The 20,368-nt window shown below is 36.5% G+C and overlaps 1 protein-coding gene across 1 annotated transcript; it reads left to right on the top strand.

Annotated features, from left to right (window-relative positions):
* The first annotated feature begins 43 nt into the window (after positions 1-43).
* On the top strand, positions 44-19,234 carry waslb (WASP like actin nucleation promoting factor b). Its single transcript, XM_067391410.1, has 11 exons — positions 44-515; positions 7,873-8,007; positions 8,107-8,193; positions 8,790-8,886; positions 9,389-9,412; positions 12,422-12,629; positions 13,815-13,857; positions 15,379-15,532; positions 16,182-16,711; positions 17,963-18,071; positions 18,179-19,234. The coding sequence occupies exons 1-11, from the start codon at positions 411-413 to the stop codon at positions 18,238-18,240; spliced, it is 1,554 nt and encodes a 517-aa protein (XP_067247511.1). The 5' UTR covers positions 44-410; the 3' UTR covers positions 18,241-19,234.
* The last annotated feature ends 1,134 nt before the right edge of the window (positions 19,235-20,368 follow it).

Raw genomic sequence — 20,368 nt, 5'->3', positions numbered from 1 at the left:
CAAGCCACGCCCATTAGCTCTCTGATTCGCTAACTGACTCAATTACGGCTGCTCATTGAACGCCACGGCGTGTCATTAATATTCATAAGCCAAGCGTTCGCCGTAGTAGGGTTTGTAATTCCCTGCGTCTCCCTGTCATGCGCAACGGTGGCACTGCCATGTTGGATTGAAAGCTCGGTGCACAGGAGTTCAGATGAAAGTTTAGAGTCTCGAGACGACATCGGATAACCAAACGAGCATCGTGTTTTATTTCAGAGACGCAGGACCTCTCTCAACCCATTCCCGGCCGAAACACACAGGTCTGGACATGAAAGGCTCCGGATACAAGCAGCGGTGATCAGAGATCAATGAACGCGTATTTTCTGTTTAACACTTCCTGATCACAAGTTCACACCATCGGATTGTCAAAAATGAGCGGTCCGCCTTCAGCCAAGAGGCCTGTGAACAGCGGCTCCCTTCTTCTCACACAGCAAGAAAACGAAGTGCTCTTCAAGTATCTGAGCAAGAAATGCAGCGTAAGTTCTCAAGCATTTGCTTGATTTCTTTTCCAGGTAGTGTTCAGTCATGATGTTCCCAAATCGAACTGCAATTAATGTATCACTAATGATTCCATTGGAATGGAACGCTGAAATGAAATGGAACGCTCTGTAAAGATCCACTGTATCCTGTTGAAGTTTAGCAGGAGCTTCAGTGTGACAGAATGTTTCTCTTGCAAAGTTTCAGGTGAGCTCGTGGGCCTTGTGCTGTTGAGATTGAGTCAGGTAGATCATGGGATTTCAAACTTTTATAATGCAAATATGATGACCCCCGTCCTAAAATATAAGTATAAACCTAAATATTTTTTGACATCTGTCTATAAAGTGCCTTATTTTGCCTCAGTAGTTAATGACACATAATCAGGTGGACTTGATTAGGAGGTTTGAAGTCTTTCATTTCATATTGGCACATTCCTTTATGTTCAGCTCATGATTTTATGACAGATAAAACCTGTCACCTGACCACCTCATAAAACTCTTCCTCCTGCTCTGAGTGACTGTTTCAGATTTCACAATGTAACACAGACCGTCTGTCCTGATTTCGAATACAAGACTCACCTCTGCATTTCCAAACATGCCGTTTATGCAATGATAATTAACCTAGCTTTCATAACTGTTTCATATGAGGAAACTGTTATTGGTTAAACTGTCAAGAATTTAACAAAATATTCAAGATTGGGAGGAGCAAACGGAATCGTATAATCTGTTGACCCATCGATTTATAGAGCGCAGGTTGCTGATACGGCCTATAAATAATTTAATGTATGCGTTTATGCACATTTTTCAACTCAAAAACGGTTTCCAAATGAATGTAGGCCAATTAATCAACCTTAACTATTTATGTGTTTATGCATAATTATAACCGCTGATGCTCAAAAACAACCCAAGTTGGGTTAAAAATGGACAAACCCAGCGAATGGGTTGTTTGGTTCTTTTGACCCAGTAATTTGGGTTAAATGTTTGCCCAACCTGTTGGGTAGTTTTATTTAACTCAACTGTTGTTTAAAAATTACTGTATTGTTTGCTTAAAATGAACCCAAATATGTTGGAAATGAACATGGCTTATTAATAAATGTTCACCTTTTGATTATTATTGTTGCCTTTAGTAATTGTGTCTGATTTTTAATTTCCAACCTATTTTGGGTTCATCTCAAGCTAGTCATATAGTCATTAACCCAACCGTTGGGTTTGTCCATTTTTTTAGAGTACAAGTTGCACCTTAAATATCATGATTATGTATTGATCTCAAGTTTTGGTAGCGCAGTACTGACATGTTTTTGTTTAATCATCAGTTTCCTTCAGGCTGTTGTTGTATAACATGCTGATTCCCTGCAGTTGGGTTGTATTGGGTAATGTTTTGTCCAGGTGTAGCTCAGCATCTGCTGTTGGCTTTCTGTTTCCTCATTCCACTACATTACCTGTTCTGTTCCTACAAGATTAAACTCATGTTGTTCGGACAACAAAAACGAAGCTTCCCTTTTCAAACGAGGGCATGCGGGTTTCCAAAGATCCTTGTTCCTCTGTGTGAAACGGGAAGCAGGCCTGCCACCCAGAATTCACGGTTTCTTGACACGGGTCCTTGAATGCTTCACATTCCTGCCGGCGCTGGACGGTGACAGTGCTGTGCTTATCATGCACTTGCAATATCAATGCATCCCAGAGGCTGAGTCACCTTTCTGACGCATTTATTTATGAATTTATGTTGTGAGCATTTTTATATTCAAGCGGCGTGTCCGCGGCATGATTGAAGTGGGTGTGTTTTCCACGTCTCTCCTCTGAGGAATCAGAACCATGAGCTGAGACTGATCCAAGTTTTGTTGGGGAGCTCTCTCAGCGTTCATTTCGGAGCAGGACTGCTCCATCAGCCCACCCTGAGGATGTGGTACAGTGGGCCTCTGGGATTTTTCTGCTGTTTCTGGCAGTATGTTAATGTTGGGGGTTGGAGAACCAGTCCTCTCAGGTAGTTCCTGCTGGTCAAGTTTCTGAGAACTGTGAGGACTGTAGAAGTCTCTATTTTTCAGCTTTTATCTCTGTTTGAGTGTGTAAAGTGTATGATTTGATAATAGCAGGGTTGTAGACACCATTTTTAATGACCGATTCTTCAACTTTGACCTTTGGTCCAAGTCTTCAGTATTATCATTTTTTTTTTTTAGATGGCCAATGCTGATATAGAAAGAGTGGGGTGGTCGACGGACAATATCATAAAAGTCTACTTGTATTACTAGTTGAAGGAATATTAGGAATATTATAATTCAAGTTTGGTCAACAGTTTTTATTATTATTATTATTTTATTATTATTATTTATACAGCACATTAAGAATATTAAATTTAAGGAATATTCTTCTTTTTTTTTTTTTTTTTGTATTTACTTTTAGCATTTTATTTAATTTACTTTAGTATTTACTATTAGTATTTGTTTACTTAGTATTTAAATACATGGTATTAGTCAATTATTTTTATTTTGTTTTGCATATTATATTTTTCTTTTTTTTTTTTTTTATAATTATAATTATATACAGGGATAGATGGATAAACTACGGAAGAGGATTAGGGCCAAGCAATAATAATAAAAAAAAAAAAAAAACATCTCAAGATTAAAGTTAAATTTCGAAACATAACTTGTTAAATTTCAAGAAAGTCGAAATAAAATGTTGAGCATAAAGTCATTAAATTACCAGAAAAAAGTTTTTAAATTATGAGAGCAAATTCGTAATTTAACTAATTTGTTATTGTAATTTAATGACTTTATTCTCAACATTTTTATCTCGACTTTTTTCTCGAAATTTAACAACTTTAATCTCGAGATGGTTTTATTTTATTATTTTTATTGCTTGGCCCTAATCCTCTTCCGTAATAAACACTACCGTTTAAAAGTTTGGTGTCAATACTTTTTTTTTTTTTTTTTTTTTTGATGCCTCTTCTGCTCAAAAAGGCAGCATTTATTTAATAAAAAATACAGTAATTCTGTGGAATATTATTACAAATTAAAATAACTGTTTTCTGTTAAATATATAGTAAAATATAATTTATATCCAGTAATCAAAACCGAATTTTCAGCATCATTACTGCAGTCTTAAGTGTCACATGATCCTTCAGAAATCATTCTGATATGATGTTTTGCTGCTCAAGAAACATTTCTGATTATTAGAACATCATTTATTTGAAACCGAAATCTTTTGTGACATTATACAAGTATTTGCTGTCACTTTAATGCCTCCTTGCTGAATAAAAGTGTTCTTTCTTTCTTGTATAATAGCAGCATTTTCCTAAACACATACATCATCAGTGACGTCATCACAGTGTATTCATATTACATCACCAGATTTCTTCCAGAGGGCATTTGCATTAACCGCAGCTGATGATGAGCAATAAACTGCGAGATATGAAGCGATGACTATCTGCTTTTGGTTCAGATGGATGCCTCCGAGTTGGAGTAATGACTCTAGTGAACTGATAATGGGTGGCAGCTTCGTTCTGCCAATGAGAGCACTCTATGTGTGCACCTACTGTGTCCTCTGTCTTTTATCTTGCGGTTAATGGAAGCTTTGACTGTCTCTGTAACAGCTAGCAGCAGCAGGCCTGCGGTTCGGCTGGTTGTTAAGATGCGTGGCGTGGCTGCATTCCTGACCGGGATCCTGGCATGGCCGCCTGGATTTGCTGGTCCCCTCTGCGCTCGTGTAAATCATCTGGCCTGTCCTGAGAATAGATGCTGATCATTAATTCCCCAAAGTGGCTGTTTGGCGAGGACGTCTTTGCATTTTGCAGCTATTCACTTAAAAGTGCTCGGAAGTTCATGATTACGTCACAGTTTTTAGGAGTAACTTGGGGAGAAATATTCACTGGTTCTTTTGTTCTGATTCCTCACTGCCGGTTCATCTCAGGTCGGTTTAATTAGATGCATGCGGTGGTTTCAGCTTGGATGTATCCTTGTTTTTCCTCAAAGACGACATGCATATCGTGAAAAACAGGATTTTGACATACACTATTCAAAGTTTCCTCCCATGTTTGTCCAGAACTTTTCTTAAAACTAAACTGCAAAATCGGATCATTCAGAAAATGTAATGTTATAGATAGATATCACAACTAAGAGCTCATTAACATAAAACTGCCCACATTTACATATCAAAATAATCTTCGTTTTATTTTTAAATTCGAAAAATCATTTGAGTATGTTTTACAAGAGAATGTGATTTAATTAAGTGTGTTACTTGGCATTTCTTAGCAGTTATTTGTGAAATTTACTTGGAATATCTGAGTGGAGAAAAAAAAAAGAAAAGAATTCAGCATATTTAGTATTCAGAAACCTTTTTTTCTTCCTGATAACAAGGTTGTTTACATATGCAAGGTAAAATAGCAAAAAAATATGCTATAAACATGTGGAATTTGGAACTTTTTATATTATATAATCATGCTGGATTTAAAGTCAACATGAAATCATTCACCCAAAAATTTTTTTTTTTTTAATGGAATATTGCCGCATTTATTTTAAATGTTTTATATATGTTCATGTGCCTCCATAATCTTGAATCAGAATAACTTCCCCTCCCTCTCTCATCTTTGTCACTCACAAGAGATCAGCCAATAGCAAACCACAACCATCCAATCAATTCTGCATGAGCAAAAATCAAGCCCCGCCCTACATTTGTTCTTGTTTGTGAAGCCGTTTCACTTGGATATACGTCACAATAGGGAAGAAAAGACTATCGCTACTTCAGATTCTTTATGACTCTAATTATCTCATTCTGTGCGATTATAAAAAAAAAACGTATCAGCGATATAATTGAAAAATGATCTATGATAATGGGCTGTGCTCTTCGCCAAGAGCTTCGACTACAGTCATAATGCGCATAATGTGCCGTGTTCCTCCTTCTCATCATGATTAGCCTGAGAGAGTGTCTTCATTCAGTGGCATTGTGACCGGCAGCTTCGTGAGGAGACTGTCAAAGTCGTTTTTCCGTGAGTGCTGCACTCTTGGCATGGATCTGTCGTTTTCACTCACATCGTCATGAGGTGCTTGCCCTGCGTCGGGCGGTTGAATGACACTGCGGTACGATCATGTCCTTTACAGATTAATCACCAGAGTGGTTGAACAACACAATTTGTGGTAGTTTTATGGCATTAAAGGTTGATATTTATTGACCACTTATGGTGACCTTTATGAAATTTTTAAAGTGCTTTTTTTGACATTCTTTGGACTTTTTAAATGTTGTTTAATTGAAGAGGTCCTATTTTGCTTCATGTTCATCTGTCTTTTGTGTGTAATGTTGTTTGAGCACAATATTCAATATTTAAAGGTGCCCTAGAATCAAAAATTGAATTTACCTTGGCATAGTTGAATAACAAGAGTTCAATGGAAATGACAAACAGTGAGTCTCAAACTCCATTGCTTCCTCCTTCTTATATAAATCTCATTTGTTTAAAAGACCTCAGAAAAACAGGCGAATCTCAACATAACACCGACTGTTACGTAACAGTCAGGATCATTAATATGTACGCCCCCAATATTTGCATATGTCAGCTCATGTTCAAGGCATTACACAAGGGCAGCCAGTATTAACGTCTGGATCTGTGCACAGCTGAATCATCAGACTAGGTAAGCAAGCAAGAACAATAGCGAAAAATCAGGCAGTCAGCAAGAGATTTAAAGGGGCTGCAGCCTGAATCGGTGCATAGTTAATGATGCCCCAAAATAGGTAGTTAAAAAAATTAATTAAAAAAAGTCTATGGGGTATTTTGAGCTGAAACTTCACACATTCAGGGGACACCTTAGACTTATATTACATCTTGTGAAAGAACGTTCTATGGCACCTTTTTAAATAATTCCTGTCCAAGGCAAATGCTAAATATAAGGGATTTTAATAGTTGACTATTAGTCGTTCATTAAAGCCATTAGTTGACTAATTGCACGTTTATATTAATTTAATTACTTGAATGTAGACTGAGGAGAATACTAAACCATAATATATATATTATATTATATTATATTATATTATATTATATTATATTATATTATATTATATTATATTATATTATATTATATTATATTAATTATATTATATTATATTATATTATATTATATTATATTATATTATATTATATTATATTATATTATATTATACGTAATATAGCATAAAGCATGCCACAAAGCACCGGCAAAAATAATGATTAGGAATGTTTTGGAGGGAAAAATATCAAGGAGACATTTTTATTATTAATAAACTAGTGTTTTCTGAGTCTGTGTCCGCTGCAAAGATGAAGTTGACGATTCTGACTCGCCATCTCCGCAGTAAACGTGTCTATAGAGAGAAATGCACCTTTCATATGGATTACGTAAGCAGATAACATTTCTTTTTGATTTAAATTGGTTAGTTTAAAAGACATTTCAAGGTTTCTATAGATATATTTCTCATGTTTGTGAGGCAGATAGCCTATACATTGAATTTCGGTTCATTTTTGTCATGTGCTCCGGTTCATGGAGACTGAGACGGCAATTTTTACAATGTTTTAGCATTTTACAATGTTTTCTTGTCATTGTGAGTTTACACAAATAAAAGTAGACTTTACAGACTTTCAACTGATGTATTACTGTTATCTGTATGACCAAAAATGGAAAGTTTAAAAAAAAATGCAAGTGATTGCACAGACGCCACCATGTCTTGCAGTAAGCACGCTAATACTTAAGCTTGCACTCGGATATGCGCCTAATGATAGTGCACATTTATCTAGGGTAACGTTTGAGCGAGCGGGCCATGTAAAGTTGCTAGTACTTACATGTTTGAAATGCTAAGCCATATTTGAGGTCAATGGATGATAGGTGAATGTTTGGATTTCCTGCCCAACATACTGTAATTACCACAAAATCCGTTAACTATTTGTCCCTTACGGACTGCATGACTTTTTTTTTTTTTTTTTTTTTTTTTTTTAACTAATGGAGTAATAAAAATTTGCTCTTCTAAACTTCTAATGTTGAGTTGACTATTAGGGGGCAGCCCTAATTGAAACTGGCGGTTATGGGAAGGGGTGGGACACTTCAAAAACACGCTTGACCAAGCCCAACACCCTGCTCCAGCCGATCAATCGGAGCACACTTTGCTTTTCAGAAGGAGGGGCTTCATAGAGACAGGAACTAAACAAAGCGTTACTGACAGACTGGGAAGAGAGGAGCTGCAACAATGGATATTATGAGGAAAATAATGTGTTTTTTGAATATTCATAGGGCATAACAGATTCATACTGAAAATCATGTACAGAATTTATTTTAAATGACTTATTTATTTTAATAAATCACGATTGCAGATTTAGTTTAATTCTTCTGTTTCCTTTTTGTGTCCACAGAGTTTGTGTTCAGCAGTGGTTCAGGTCTATGGAGCCGAGAGAAACTCGTCCTGGGTGAAGAAGTGCTGTGGAGTGGCCTGTCTGGTGAAAGACAGCCAAAAGAGATCCTACTTTATCAGGGTGTTTGATATGAAAGTAAGTCAGCAGATGCTTAATGTGGGTCAGATATGTGTGAGGGTTTTTATTCCTCTGCTCTTAGTATTAAGCAAATGGTTTCTTCTTCTGCTTTGACAGGAGGGAAGAGTCTTGTTTGATCAAGAGTTCTACAACAACTTTGCATTAAACAGCTCCAGGTCTTACTTTATCACATTTGCTGGAGACGTAAGTACTCTGATCTTGTACCTCCATGGCCTTTGCGTGTGTTTGTATCTGTTTTGTACACTTGTAGTTCACCTCAGCAGACTTAAGGTATGTGCCACAGACTGATAAACCTGAATTTAAAGTCAATGTGAAAGTGAAATTGGCTCTATTCGTTTTTATATCTGGTCTTATCGTGCATGATTTCATCCGTGCACATTATCCTTTGTCTTGTTAATCCTTTATTACAATGTAGTTACTTTTTCTCATTTAACTCTTTCCCTGCCATTGACAGAATTTTCCGGCTTTCCTTGTTTTCACTGTTACACGGTAAATAAATAAATAAAAAAAAATCTGAATCTCCTGATCAAAACACAGGTGAAGAAGAAAAAAGCGATAGCATATGTAAGCAGACGCAAAAACATCGGCAGGAAAGAGTTAATATTGTTTTCTCTATAATGTGACTTATTACAAAAGTAAACAAGTTGCATTTTGTTTATCGGTGCAACCAGCATTCTTTTCCATTTTAATTCATGACATTGTCTCATGACGTATTGTCTCTGTCGTTTCACCACAATCAGAGTGTATGTAAAACATCTTTAATGTATGTTCGTCCTCAGGCGTGCCAGATCGGTCTCAATTTTGCCAGTGAGGAGGAAGCCAAGCACTTCAGGTCTACAGCCAATGATCTTCTGAGTAAAAGAGGGAGGAAAACCGGTAAATACAGCGACACAGCAGCCTGTATCTCTCCTTCACTTCACTTGTGTCCCTCTGCTGGAAAAAACATTATCATCTGGTTTTCTTCTGACATGATTCAGTCGTTCCCCCTTTGTCTGCTTCTATCACTTTTCTTTAACGCTATATCCCGCGCTCCCAGTTTTTTCTTCCTAACTAAGGCCAGTTTACGTGTTTCCTTGTGCCTGTTTCTGCTGCGTCCTGCTCTTTGATGTCTGTGGGACACACAGCAGTCTGTTTGTGTGGGTCTGCTTCTGATTAGTCTTCTGTTTAACCACTTCCCCTCTGTGTCGACTGACTCAGCAACTTCTGCCGGGACAAGGAGAGGATTGTGCATTTGAGTCTTTTCAGACAAATTAATATTAAATCTCTCCGATCTATCTTACGCCACTAAATCTTCTCCTCCTTACACTAATAAACCCTACATTTTAAGGCATTCAGTGGTGAATTTAGTAATAACGGTTATCTTAATTTTGTCTTGCAGAAAAAAGACGTGACCCACCTAATGGTAGGTTGTTTACTAATGAATTACATGAACGTTAATTCTTAATGTCTAGACTAAACTTTACACAGGACTGACAAAGTTTACCAGTTAAAATGTATTTATGTCTGCAGATTCTTTGAAGATATGCTAGGAGTTTATGAACACCTATTGAATAATCAGATTAAATTATGCATAGAAATGTCTGGGTCATATTTCACGCCAAAATCAAAAGGAAAAAATAGGAATTAAATTTTTCTGAAAGGACCATAACATTTGTGTTGTGGCATTATTATTGTGACATTTAGCCCCAAAATTATAATTGCTAATTAAAATAAAAAATAAAATAAAATAAATAAAAAAATATATATAAAATAAAATAAAAAAAATATATACATAAAAAAATAAAAAAATAAAATATAATAAAAAATAAAATATAAAATAAAATATAAAATAAAAAAAATAAAATAAAAATAAAATAAAAAATAAAATAAAATAAAATAAAAAAATGCTGCCAAGCTATATAGGTGCGTTTGAACTTTGCAAATATTATTTATTACATAAATAATAAAAAATGAGTCTATTTCATTTATTCAACTTTTAAATGTTTAATGTTTATATCCATGACAAATTAAAATTATGCCTAATACAAAAATTGTTATAATATATAATATATATAATATAATTATATATAATTATTAATTATAAATAATACAAACATTTTTTTTTTTTTTTTTTTTTTTTTGATTGTGGAATAAAATATCACCAGGACATATTTCACATTTTTCATCCAATTCACCACATGGCTTTAAAGGTGCAGTAAACACTGTTGATATTTGAAACTAACACAAACAAACACGCCCCTCCCTTCATTGCCCCGCCCCCAAAATGCACAAACACGCAACGGTAAGAGTTCTTCACGAAAAATAAAGCAAAGATGATGAACCAACGACAAGAACAAATAATGAACATCCAGTACACAAGAGTATGTACAAGCTATCATGAGTGGACATGCCCCCTACTGCTGATTGGCTCACTCTCTCCTCCCCCATCATGAGTGGACATGCCCCCTACTGCTGATTGGCTCACTCTCTCCTCCCCCATCATGAGTGGACATGCCCCCTACTGCTGATTGGCTCACTCTCTCCTCCCCCATCATGAGTGGACACGCCCCCTACTGCTGATTGGCTCTCTCCTCCCCCATCATAATCAGTGTTGGGCACGTTACTTTAAAAAAGTAATTATAGTTACTAGTTACTTCTCACAAATAGTTACTTTTATAATGATGTAACTAACGTAGTTACTAATTACCAGGAAAAGTAACTATTGCATTACCTTTTAAAAAGAAATTCAAATATATTTAATATTGGGGGCATCCACGTTATTTGACATAAGTCTAAAAATAAATTCTGCTTGATCCTTTAAATGCATACAGGCAAACATTGTAGCAAATATAATTCACAAACACGCATTCCTCCCCCCTGATGCGTAATGTCAAACTTGATCTTCACAGTGGTGCTGGTCTTTTCAACATATGACCCTCGGGGGGCTCTCAACTACCCTACCCAACTAATGTATGTTAACAGTTCATTCACCCCAGAGGCAGAAATCCAGCTATACTGGAAAATCTGGCATTTTGTCACTACCATCCTATACACTGAGCAGTGCCTAAGTTTAAAGCAATGCAAAGATGATATGAGGTTTATGAGATGGGTTAGGTTTGATTTTGTTTTGTTTCTTCAGTGAAACCAGACTATTTTGGGTGTGTGAAGGTGCTGTTTACACCCAGAGTTCCTAAAGTGGGTTATTGAGTGACTGTTTAGGATATTCATGTGTACTCTTCGTGAAGCTGATGTTTTGAGGAACAGTAGGGTTTTCCCCCCTCCATATTTTGTGCCGATTTAGTCACCTAGTATTGACCACCCTGTGATTAGCGCCCTCTGTCTGCATGGAGGGTTTCTCAGTTGCAGTGTGTCCTCATCATGGACCCTCATTGTGCTTAGAAGAGCCCAGGAGATTTGCCGCAGCTTATTGCTGGCTTTAACGGTTATGTAAAATCCAGCGGTTTTGTATAATTTGCTGGGATTAAAAGAGGGCGGGACTTTGTGGTGTACAGTAGCCTTCAAATGCTGGCAGAGAAGAGTGAGAGCAGCCTGACCAGACACACCTGCGTCGTGGATGTCTGCATGCGTTCGGAGATGATGTTCTGCACCACATTTTTGTCAGCGCCGACCGATGAGATACTAGATGGGGCTCCGGATTTGGGAGGTTGCCTGGCTCCTCTGCAATGCCTCATACTCCCACAGGACGAGCTGTACGGTTCCTTCTCCGACCCCGTGGCTAACCTGCGGCACAGTGAGCGCACCTGTGTGGTGATGGGTAAAATCCTCCTGAACGTGGGTTTAGGGGGTGGAGACATTAGCGGGCACTATAGCCCGTCGTTTTTACTCTCACCTGTGTACAGTGTCGAGCGAGAGGATGCAGGTAGGTTGCGACCAGTGAAGTTTATCTGAGGACTTTAATAACTGGACAAGATGGAAAGATCCTTTATTGGATGGTTGCTGTTTCTCATGTTCAGTGCATTAAACTTGTTAACCCCATTTTTGAGCTTAAATGTCTGTTTTAAATGCTTGGTCTCTTAATGAAGATTATTGCAGAAGTGAAAGCATGAAAGTGTAAATGATGTAAAGCAAATGTTCAGAATTAAACATATTTTTAATAAAATAAAAAAAAAATACTTTACAAAATGGACTCTAACATTGCTAGAACATCAAAGCCATACGTCTAACCAAAGTGTGTTCTTAAATTTGAAGTTGATACCACAAAAATTGCCTCCGCTAAAAGGATTTAAAGTACCGTTAGCATTTCAAAACTCTTTTCACAGGATAAATTTTGAGCGTTTAAGCTTTTGAATGATGCCTAATAAAATACATGATAAAGAAAAAGGCAATAAAAATTGCTGGACACACAGTTAACAGGCTATGAAAAAGAGCATTATGCATACTTTGTAAATGAATTTAATTGTGACTGTTTCAGGACCATCAGGACTTTCAGGACCAGCACTTCCAATGGCAACAGTGGACATAAAGAACCCTGAGATCAACAACCAGCGTTATCAAAATAACACTCAGATGAACAACCTCAACCGCCAAGGCAACTTGAGGAAAGATAAAGCCAAAGGGAAAGGCAAAAACAACAAGAAGAAGATATCCAAAAGTGATATCGGCACCCCGAGCAATTTTCGGTGAGTTCGGTGAATGTTCAGACCAACTCTGTTTCAAGTTTGAGAATTGTTTGTTTTTTGGACCAGGAATTGCATTGTGCACTTAACATTGAAGCTGATTTGTCGCATCTGATTTCTTGTTAGGTTCCTGGACGTTTGCTTAGTATGGCCCTGTTTATATCTGGTATTAAAGGGGTCCTTGATTTATGCACCCCAAAATTTACATAAACCTGCCCCAAAGAACACACAACAAAGGGGGCGGGGCCATGTTGGGCTGCTTTAGATATGTTGTAGAGTGTTGTTGACATGCCGTCATTTTACGCCGGACTGCTTCACAAACGAGGGTCAATTCGACACAAAAGATGAACTTGACGGCACATGCTAGTGGATGAGTTGAATCAACTCCACAGCAACTACATCAATTTATCCACTAACCATTCAGAAACGTCTAAAAGTTGTAACGTCTTCCTGAGTCTCTCCATCAGTGTCGACTCCAGTTTGAACAATGTAAGGCTGAACACCGTTACTGACAATCCTCATTTTGGCTGCGTGAGATTCTCCAGCTTTGTTGTTGTTGAGCTGTTAAAGCTCCGCCCTCTTCTGGAAAGGGGGCCGGGAGCAGCAGCTCATTTGCATTTAAAGGGACACACACAAAAATGGCGTGTTTTTGCTCACACCCAAATAGGAGCAAATTTGACAAGCTATAATAAATGATCCGTGGGGTATTTTGAGCTGAAACTTCAGACACATTCTGGAGACAGAGACTTATATTACATCTATCCCCTTTAAGATCGGCTCACAAGTAGATGAGGGACACAAATTAGATTATGCGTTCTTAAGTGGCTGTTCGAACACATTCGACCACATGAGCGTTTACACTATGAAAACTATCCGGTCAAATGTGTTTTCGACTACCTCGTGAACAAGCTCAAAACATTTTAGACCCAGTTTACACCTGTATTTAGCATTGTAAACAGGGCCGATGTTGTGATGGGAAGTGTAATCGGATGGACACTTGTTTTTAATCCCATGTAATATATCGCAGACGTGATAATCTGGCAGCTGTATTCCAGGAATCATTTTAAAGCGGGATGAGACCTCCATAACCATGACTGTGTTTTATGTTTGATGTCCTTTAATGTTTATTTGCTTAATGCATTTTCAGTTTCTGAGCTGTATTTGATGAATGTTTCTGCTTTTTTCTAGGCACGTTGGGCATGTAGGATGGGATCCCAACACAGGCTTTGATGTGAGTACTGCATGTTTGCGTTTAATGCGAAACACTGTGATGTTCAGTGTTACATGCATGTCATCTTGAGATGCGGTTGTTTACACGATTTCATCATGGATCAGAGGTCACGGAGGATATGATTCACAAATGCAAGTCATCTCTTACACAATGTGATTGGAGGGGGTGTATCTTCATAATCCAAAGCAATCATTCTCCCAAATATCAAGGATCATATTTCACTCATTGAGCTGTGAGTGTTTTAGATCTGCATGGCTTTAGTTTTAAATTTTAACTCCCTTGAATGAGAGATTACATAAAGGGGATTTATTCTGGGTTACGGCGCGATTGTGCTGCAGGAGTGCAGGGAAGTTTTGCGTTATCAGAGGAAAGAATTATTAACATTAAGCAGCGTATTCATCTGTTTCTGTGCTTGAAGAATTAGCTGAAATATTGTTACATCGAATCTTAATGTCTGAATCACATTGTGTTCGATAACAAAAAAGCAAACAGAGTCAGATTTATTTTAAAATAAGACGGCTCAAGCAAAATATTTCACAAAAATATACTTTAGGTTTTTAGTGATGGAAAAATGTGAAAGACAAAGTATTTGGTTACTTCTGGTTGCTGGAATACACTCGCGTTCAAAGGTTTGGGGTCGGTAGGATTTAAAAAAAAAGTTTTTAGGTCTCACCAAGGATGCTTTTATTTAATCAAAAATACAGTAAATATTGTGATATATTATTAGTTTAAAATAGCTGTGAATATATTGTAAAATGTAATTTATTCCTGTGATCAAAGCTAAATTTTCAGCATCATTACTCACATGATCCTTCAGAAATAAATTTCTTCTTCTTCTTCTTCTTCTTCTAATAATAATAATAATAATAATAATAATAATAATAATAATAATAATAATAATAATAATAATAATTATTATTATTATTATTATTATTATTATTATTATTATTATTATTATCATTATCATTATCATTATCATTATCATTATCATTAAAATCTGGGTAACACTTTACTTAAAGCCATTATGTTTAATGCATTTTAAAGGTTTTCATTAAGTACATTATAATGCATTATATATTTTCAAACTTAAAATGCATAATAATTTTGCAGATTTCTTGTTACATCTTAAGCTGGTTGTTAGTCATTGTGTTTCAATGCATTATACTTTCTAAAGGCTTAACATAAATGTTATAACTGTGGTTATAATTATTCATGAGATCATACAATGCATTATAAGGTGCATTAAAAGTCTTATTAAGAATACTTTATAATGCATAAAGGCTTAAAGTAAAGAGTTACCGAAATCTGTTGTAACATTATACATCTTTAATGTCACTTTTGATCAATTTAATGTTGAATAAAAGTATATTAAGTAATTCAACTTTCTCCAAACTTTTGAATGATAATGTATGTCCAAAGTTAATGTGGTGAATGAGGAGTACTACAACTCTAAGTATTTTTGATCTGTATTTAGATTCTTTCCAGTCATTTGCTGACGGTTCACTCCTTGTCTTTTCTCAGTTGAACAACCTGGACCCAGACCTAAAGAACCTGTTTGACATGTGTGGCATTTCTGAGGCTGAGCTCAAAGACAAAGAGACGTCGAAGGTCATCTACGACTTCATTGAGAAGAAAGGAGGAGTAGAGGCTGTGAAAGATGAACTTCGAAGACAAGGTGAGTCCAAGAGTTTGGGTGCAGATACCAGGATTTGATATTAGAACTTATCTAAGCAAAAATGATCTTATGTTGTACTATAATAGAGTAATATTTAAATAATTTGTCCCTCAGAACCTCCAAGGTGGAGTGGTAGGTTACTTTCCTCTTTTGCATGGGTTTGCAGTGGCCCAATCAGAAAGATTGCATCCAAACTACTGTTAAACTACAATACTGATGACGTGTACATCTTTATTGGAAACTCTTTTAGTGCCTCTAGTCAGAACCAGAGTTGGAGTCAAGCACCAAAACTAGACATCCAAACCAAGCTCTGTTTGTTCAGGAAATGGGCTGAAAAAACAATGTGAGCCACATTTATGCTGTCGTGGGAGATCTGGACTCCAGCTCTGGTTGGTGTGTGTGAAGAACATGTTTTCTGTCTTACTCACTGCTCACAGCTGAAAGCTCTCCAGTCCAACTTATTTTCCAGAGTCAGCATTTATATTCGCAGCAGCCCGGATGAACACACTGCATCCTATGGGAATGCTGCTCCAGCTGCTTTTTCATTCAAGAACCCTGGAGTGAAATTTCTGTTTCTAAGTTGGGTTTGACTTGAAAGTAGTTGCCTGCACTGGATATTGTAACGTGTTGCTCTATTGTCTTCCTCCAGCACCCCCACCTCCGCCATCCAGAGGAGGACCACCTCCTCCACCTCCTCACAACGCCGGCCCTCCTCCACCTCCTCACAACGCCGGCCCTCCTCCCCCACTCCCTTCCAGAGGCCGAGGAGCGCCGCCTCCACCTCCGCCCTCCAGAGCTCCCACCGCCGCCCCACCTCCACCTCCTCCCTCTAGACCAGGTATGGGCGCACCACCTCCTCCTCCACCCAGCAGAGGGCACGGGTCAGCTCCTCCCCCACCTCCACCACCCCAGCCTGCCTCTCTGTCTCCGCCGGCGCCTCCATCAATGGGTGGGGCTCCACCCCCGCCGCCACCGCCTCCTCCGGGACCACCACCTCCTGCGCCTCCACTAACGGATGTGGGTTCAGGGGAGCTGTCTGGGGGTAAATCTGCACTCCTGGACCAAATTCGAGAAGGGGCGCAGCTGAAGAAGGTGGAGCAAAACAACAAGCCGGCCGTGTCCAGTGGCGGCCGCGGCGCTCTCTTAGACCAAATCCGACATGGCATTCAGCTTAAAAATGTGAGTAGAGCGGCAAAGACTTTCAGCTTTTATTTTCTGAACCAATGAGAAAATAAGATTTTTTTTGTTTGTTTTTGTTTGTTTGTTTTTAAATAATACGTTTATTGAGCTAGAATGTATGGAAGCTTGTTTCCGCCACAGAATAATAAATAAAAAAGGTAATTGCACCCTTTTTATCTCACAATTCAGATTTTTTTTTTTTTTTTCATCTCGCAATTCTGAATTTTATCACAATTGCATGATATAAACTCACAATTGCAAGTTATAAATTCAGAATTAGTTCGTTTGTTTAGTTTGTTTGTATAGCACACTTAAACACAACTTTTAAGTTGAGTTGGCCAAAGTGCTTTCCATTAAAACAATTTTTTGCGAGATGTAAGCTTGCAACTGTGAGGGGAAAAAATCTGAATTTACATTTACGCATTTGGCAGACGACTTACATTGCATTATACTATAAATTTTTTTTTTTGTATCTGAGTATGTGCAATCCCCTGGGATCGAACCCATGACCTTGGCATTACTAGTGCCATGCTCTAACCACTGAGCTACAGGAAAGAATTGAGATTAACTTGTTTTTCTGTGGTGAAAACAAGCTTCTATAAGAATGCATTAAATAAAATAGTGACGGTAAAATTTTAATGCTACAAAAAATTTCAATTTCAAATAAATGCTGTTCTTTTTAACTTTCTGTTCATCAAAGAATCTTAAAATTAGTTTCTGCAAAAATATGAAGCGGTTTCCAATTGATAGTAATCATAAATGTTTCTTGAGCAGCAAATCATCGTATTAGAATGATTTCTGAAGGATCATGTGACACTGAAGACTGGAGTAATGATGCTGAAAATTCAGCTTTGATCACAGGAATAAATTGCATTTTACTATATATTTCCATAGAAAACCATTCTTTTTAAATTGTAGTAATATTTGACATTATTGTTTTTATTTATTTATTTTTTTTTTTTTTTGATTTAAATAAATGCGAACTTGATGAGCATTAAGAGACTTCTTTAACAACATTAAAAAATATTTTGAACAGTAGTAATACAAATTATGCAGATGCTAGTTATATAATATTGGAAAGTTTTCCAGGCCATAAATGACACTTGGAAAAACTCATAAATTAAAAAAAATAAACGTAAATGAATCACAATTAACAGTTTGTTCTCCAACTGGACATTATTGTATCAATTCTGTTTATCTATTAAAACCTGCTGGTGAAGAAAAACAATTCTGATCATGTGACCTTTTCAGGTACCGGATGGTGGAGACTCTGCTCCGCCTACTCCTACCCCCTCAGCTGGGATCGTGGGAGCGCTGATGGAGGTCATGCAGAAGAGGAGCAAAGCAATCCACTCTTCAGGTGCGTGGTGACCGTTTTTCATGCCTGAGCTTTATGACGATTGCAGTCAGACTCGTTTTGCATTATGTTACACTTGAAAACTTAACATTCAATCCATGGTTTTGTAGATGAAGATGAGGATGATGATGACGAAGAAGATTTTGAGGATGATGATGAGTGGGATGACTGATGACCAGGGATGCCCAAAACAATTAAGACACTACATTGCTCTTTTCTTTCTAAATCTTATAAAATGATGTAAATGGATGACCAATTTGCTGTACAAATTTTTTGTTGTTGTTGCCTTTTTTTGCTTTTTTTTTTTTTTGTATTAATCTGTGCAATACCTCATTTAATCTGTAAAGGTTTGTCATGTATCTTATTTTTCCCCTATTGGATTAACGTGCAATTTTACATCAAGTTTCTTGATTCGTAGAGTTGAATGTTTTTGGGTCTTTTGTTGTTGTTTTTTTTCTTCATCATTAATTGAATTGAGGTCGAACAAGACGAGCGAGACTTTAATGTTGATATTGTGAAGCAAGAACACTATTTTCATACTTTTCTCTTACGTACCTTACCTTTTCTTATTCAAAATGTAGTTTAGCACTATTATTTTCTAAACAAAAAAGCATATTTAGCCCCATTGCTCAGAGTTTGAGTCGGTTTATATTTTTGCACGAATCACAAAAGAACTGTGGGGATACAGCGCAATACGACGGTTATGTTTACACATCGTGTGCTATAGCTACTATGTCAGGACTCTCCTTAACATTAGATGTGAGAAACACTACAGTTATTATAAAATATCCTGTTTGCATATGCTAGTTTGCACTTTACTGGCATTACAACAAATCTCACAGGCATGTGGTTTGTTTTTTTCCTGTAGGTCACATACGGTTCGTGTTGGAATTTAAAGTTCATGTGTGCCATTTAAAAAAAATCGAACACACTAAATAACGCACTGTGATGCTGTACTAATTCAAAGAGAGGCTCTGACTCGCTTGACGGTCCGCAGAGGGTCGTTTCATATAGTTACACTGTTTTTAACAGTGTTATAGAGCAGTTAAAATATCAGTTTTTATCCTTCGTTCAACCAGGGTTGCTTTGCATTGAGACTTGAAACCTTTGAAATGAGGTTGAAAAAGAATTATTAAAATTGTACACTTAAATAAATGTTAATATTTACAGAACCTTTATGTGTTTGGATGTTTTTATTTATTTCACTTTGAGAAACCACACTGTAAATGTACAGAAGAGGATTAGGGCCAAGCAATTAAAAAAAAAAAAAAAAAAATCAAGATTAAATTTGTTAAATTTCGAGAAAAAGGTTGAGATAAAATGTTGAGAATAAACTCATTAAATTATGAGAAAAGTAGTTAAATTACGAGAACAAATTGATTAAATTCTGAGAAAAATTGTTAAATTTTGAGAAAGTCTAGATAAAATGTTGAGAACAAACTCGTTAAATTCTGAGAGAAATACTCATTAAATTTAGAGAAAGTCGAGATAAAATGTTGCGAATAAACTCGTTAAATTACGAGAAAAATACTCATTAAATTTAGAGAAAGTCGAGATAAAATGTTGCGAATAAACTCATTAAATTACATTCTCAACATTTTATCTCGGTTTTTTTTTTTTTTTTTTTCTCAAAATTTAACGTTTTTTTCTCGTAACTTAATTACTTTTCTCAACATTTTATCTCGAATTTTTTCTCAATTTAACGAATTTGTTCTCGTAATTTAACAACTTTTTTCTCGTAATTTAACGAGTTTATTCTCAACATTTTATTTGGACTTTTTTCTAGAAATTTAACGACATTTTTCTCGTAATTTAATGACTTTATTCTCAACATTTTATTTGGACTTTTTTTCTAGAAATTTAACAACTTTTTTTTCATAATTTAACGAATTTGTTCTCGTAATTTAACAACTTTTTTCTCGTAATTTAATGACTTTATTCTCAACATTTTATTTGGACTTTTTTTCTAGAAATTTAACAACTTTAATCTCGAGATGGTTTTAATTTTTTATTATTGTTTGGCCCTAATCCTCTTCCGTATTAATGTGGCTAAAAATAAATATCCGTGAGTAAATTTAAAAATCTCAAAATACTGGAACATTATGGTTATTTTTAAAACCCACAGCCTGATATGGTATTTCTGGGGTTTAGCCAGCCAGCTGATTGCATATGACATTTTGTTTTGTTCTTTTTATAGGGCGCTAAAGTTATCTGGCAGACGTTAAGCATGCAAATCAACAATGATTTTGGTCATACAAAGTGATATTGTTTTACCTCCAGGATGGGTTAGATCATTACCA

The sequence above is a fragment of the Chanodichthys erythropterus genome, chromosome 8 (genome assembly GCF_024489055.1).
Source record: "Chanodichthys erythropterus isolate Z2021 chromosome 8, ASM2448905v1, whole genome shotgun sequence".
In the NCBI taxonomy this organism is placed as follows: domain Eukaryota; kingdom Metazoa; phylum Chordata; class Actinopteri; order Cypriniformes; family Xenocyprididae; genus Chanodichthys; species Chanodichthys erythropterus.
This window is presented reverse-complemented; position numbering and strand designations above follow the sequence as displayed.

Excerpts from the sequence above, each read along its gene's own strand:
- waslb (XM_067391410.1), top strand. The coding sequence starts at position 411 with ATGAGCGGTCCGCCTTCAGCCAAGAGGCCTGTGAACAGCGGCTCCCTT. Across the intron at positions 13,858-15,378 it reads ATCCCAACACAGGCTTTGAT|TTGAACAACCTGGACCCAGA; the intron begins GTGAGTACTGCA and ends GTCTTTTCTCAG. Across the intron at positions 15,533-16,181 it reads AGATGAACTTCGAAGACAAG|CACCCCCACCTCCGCCATCC; the intron begins GTGAGTCCAAGA and ends GTCTTCCTCCAG.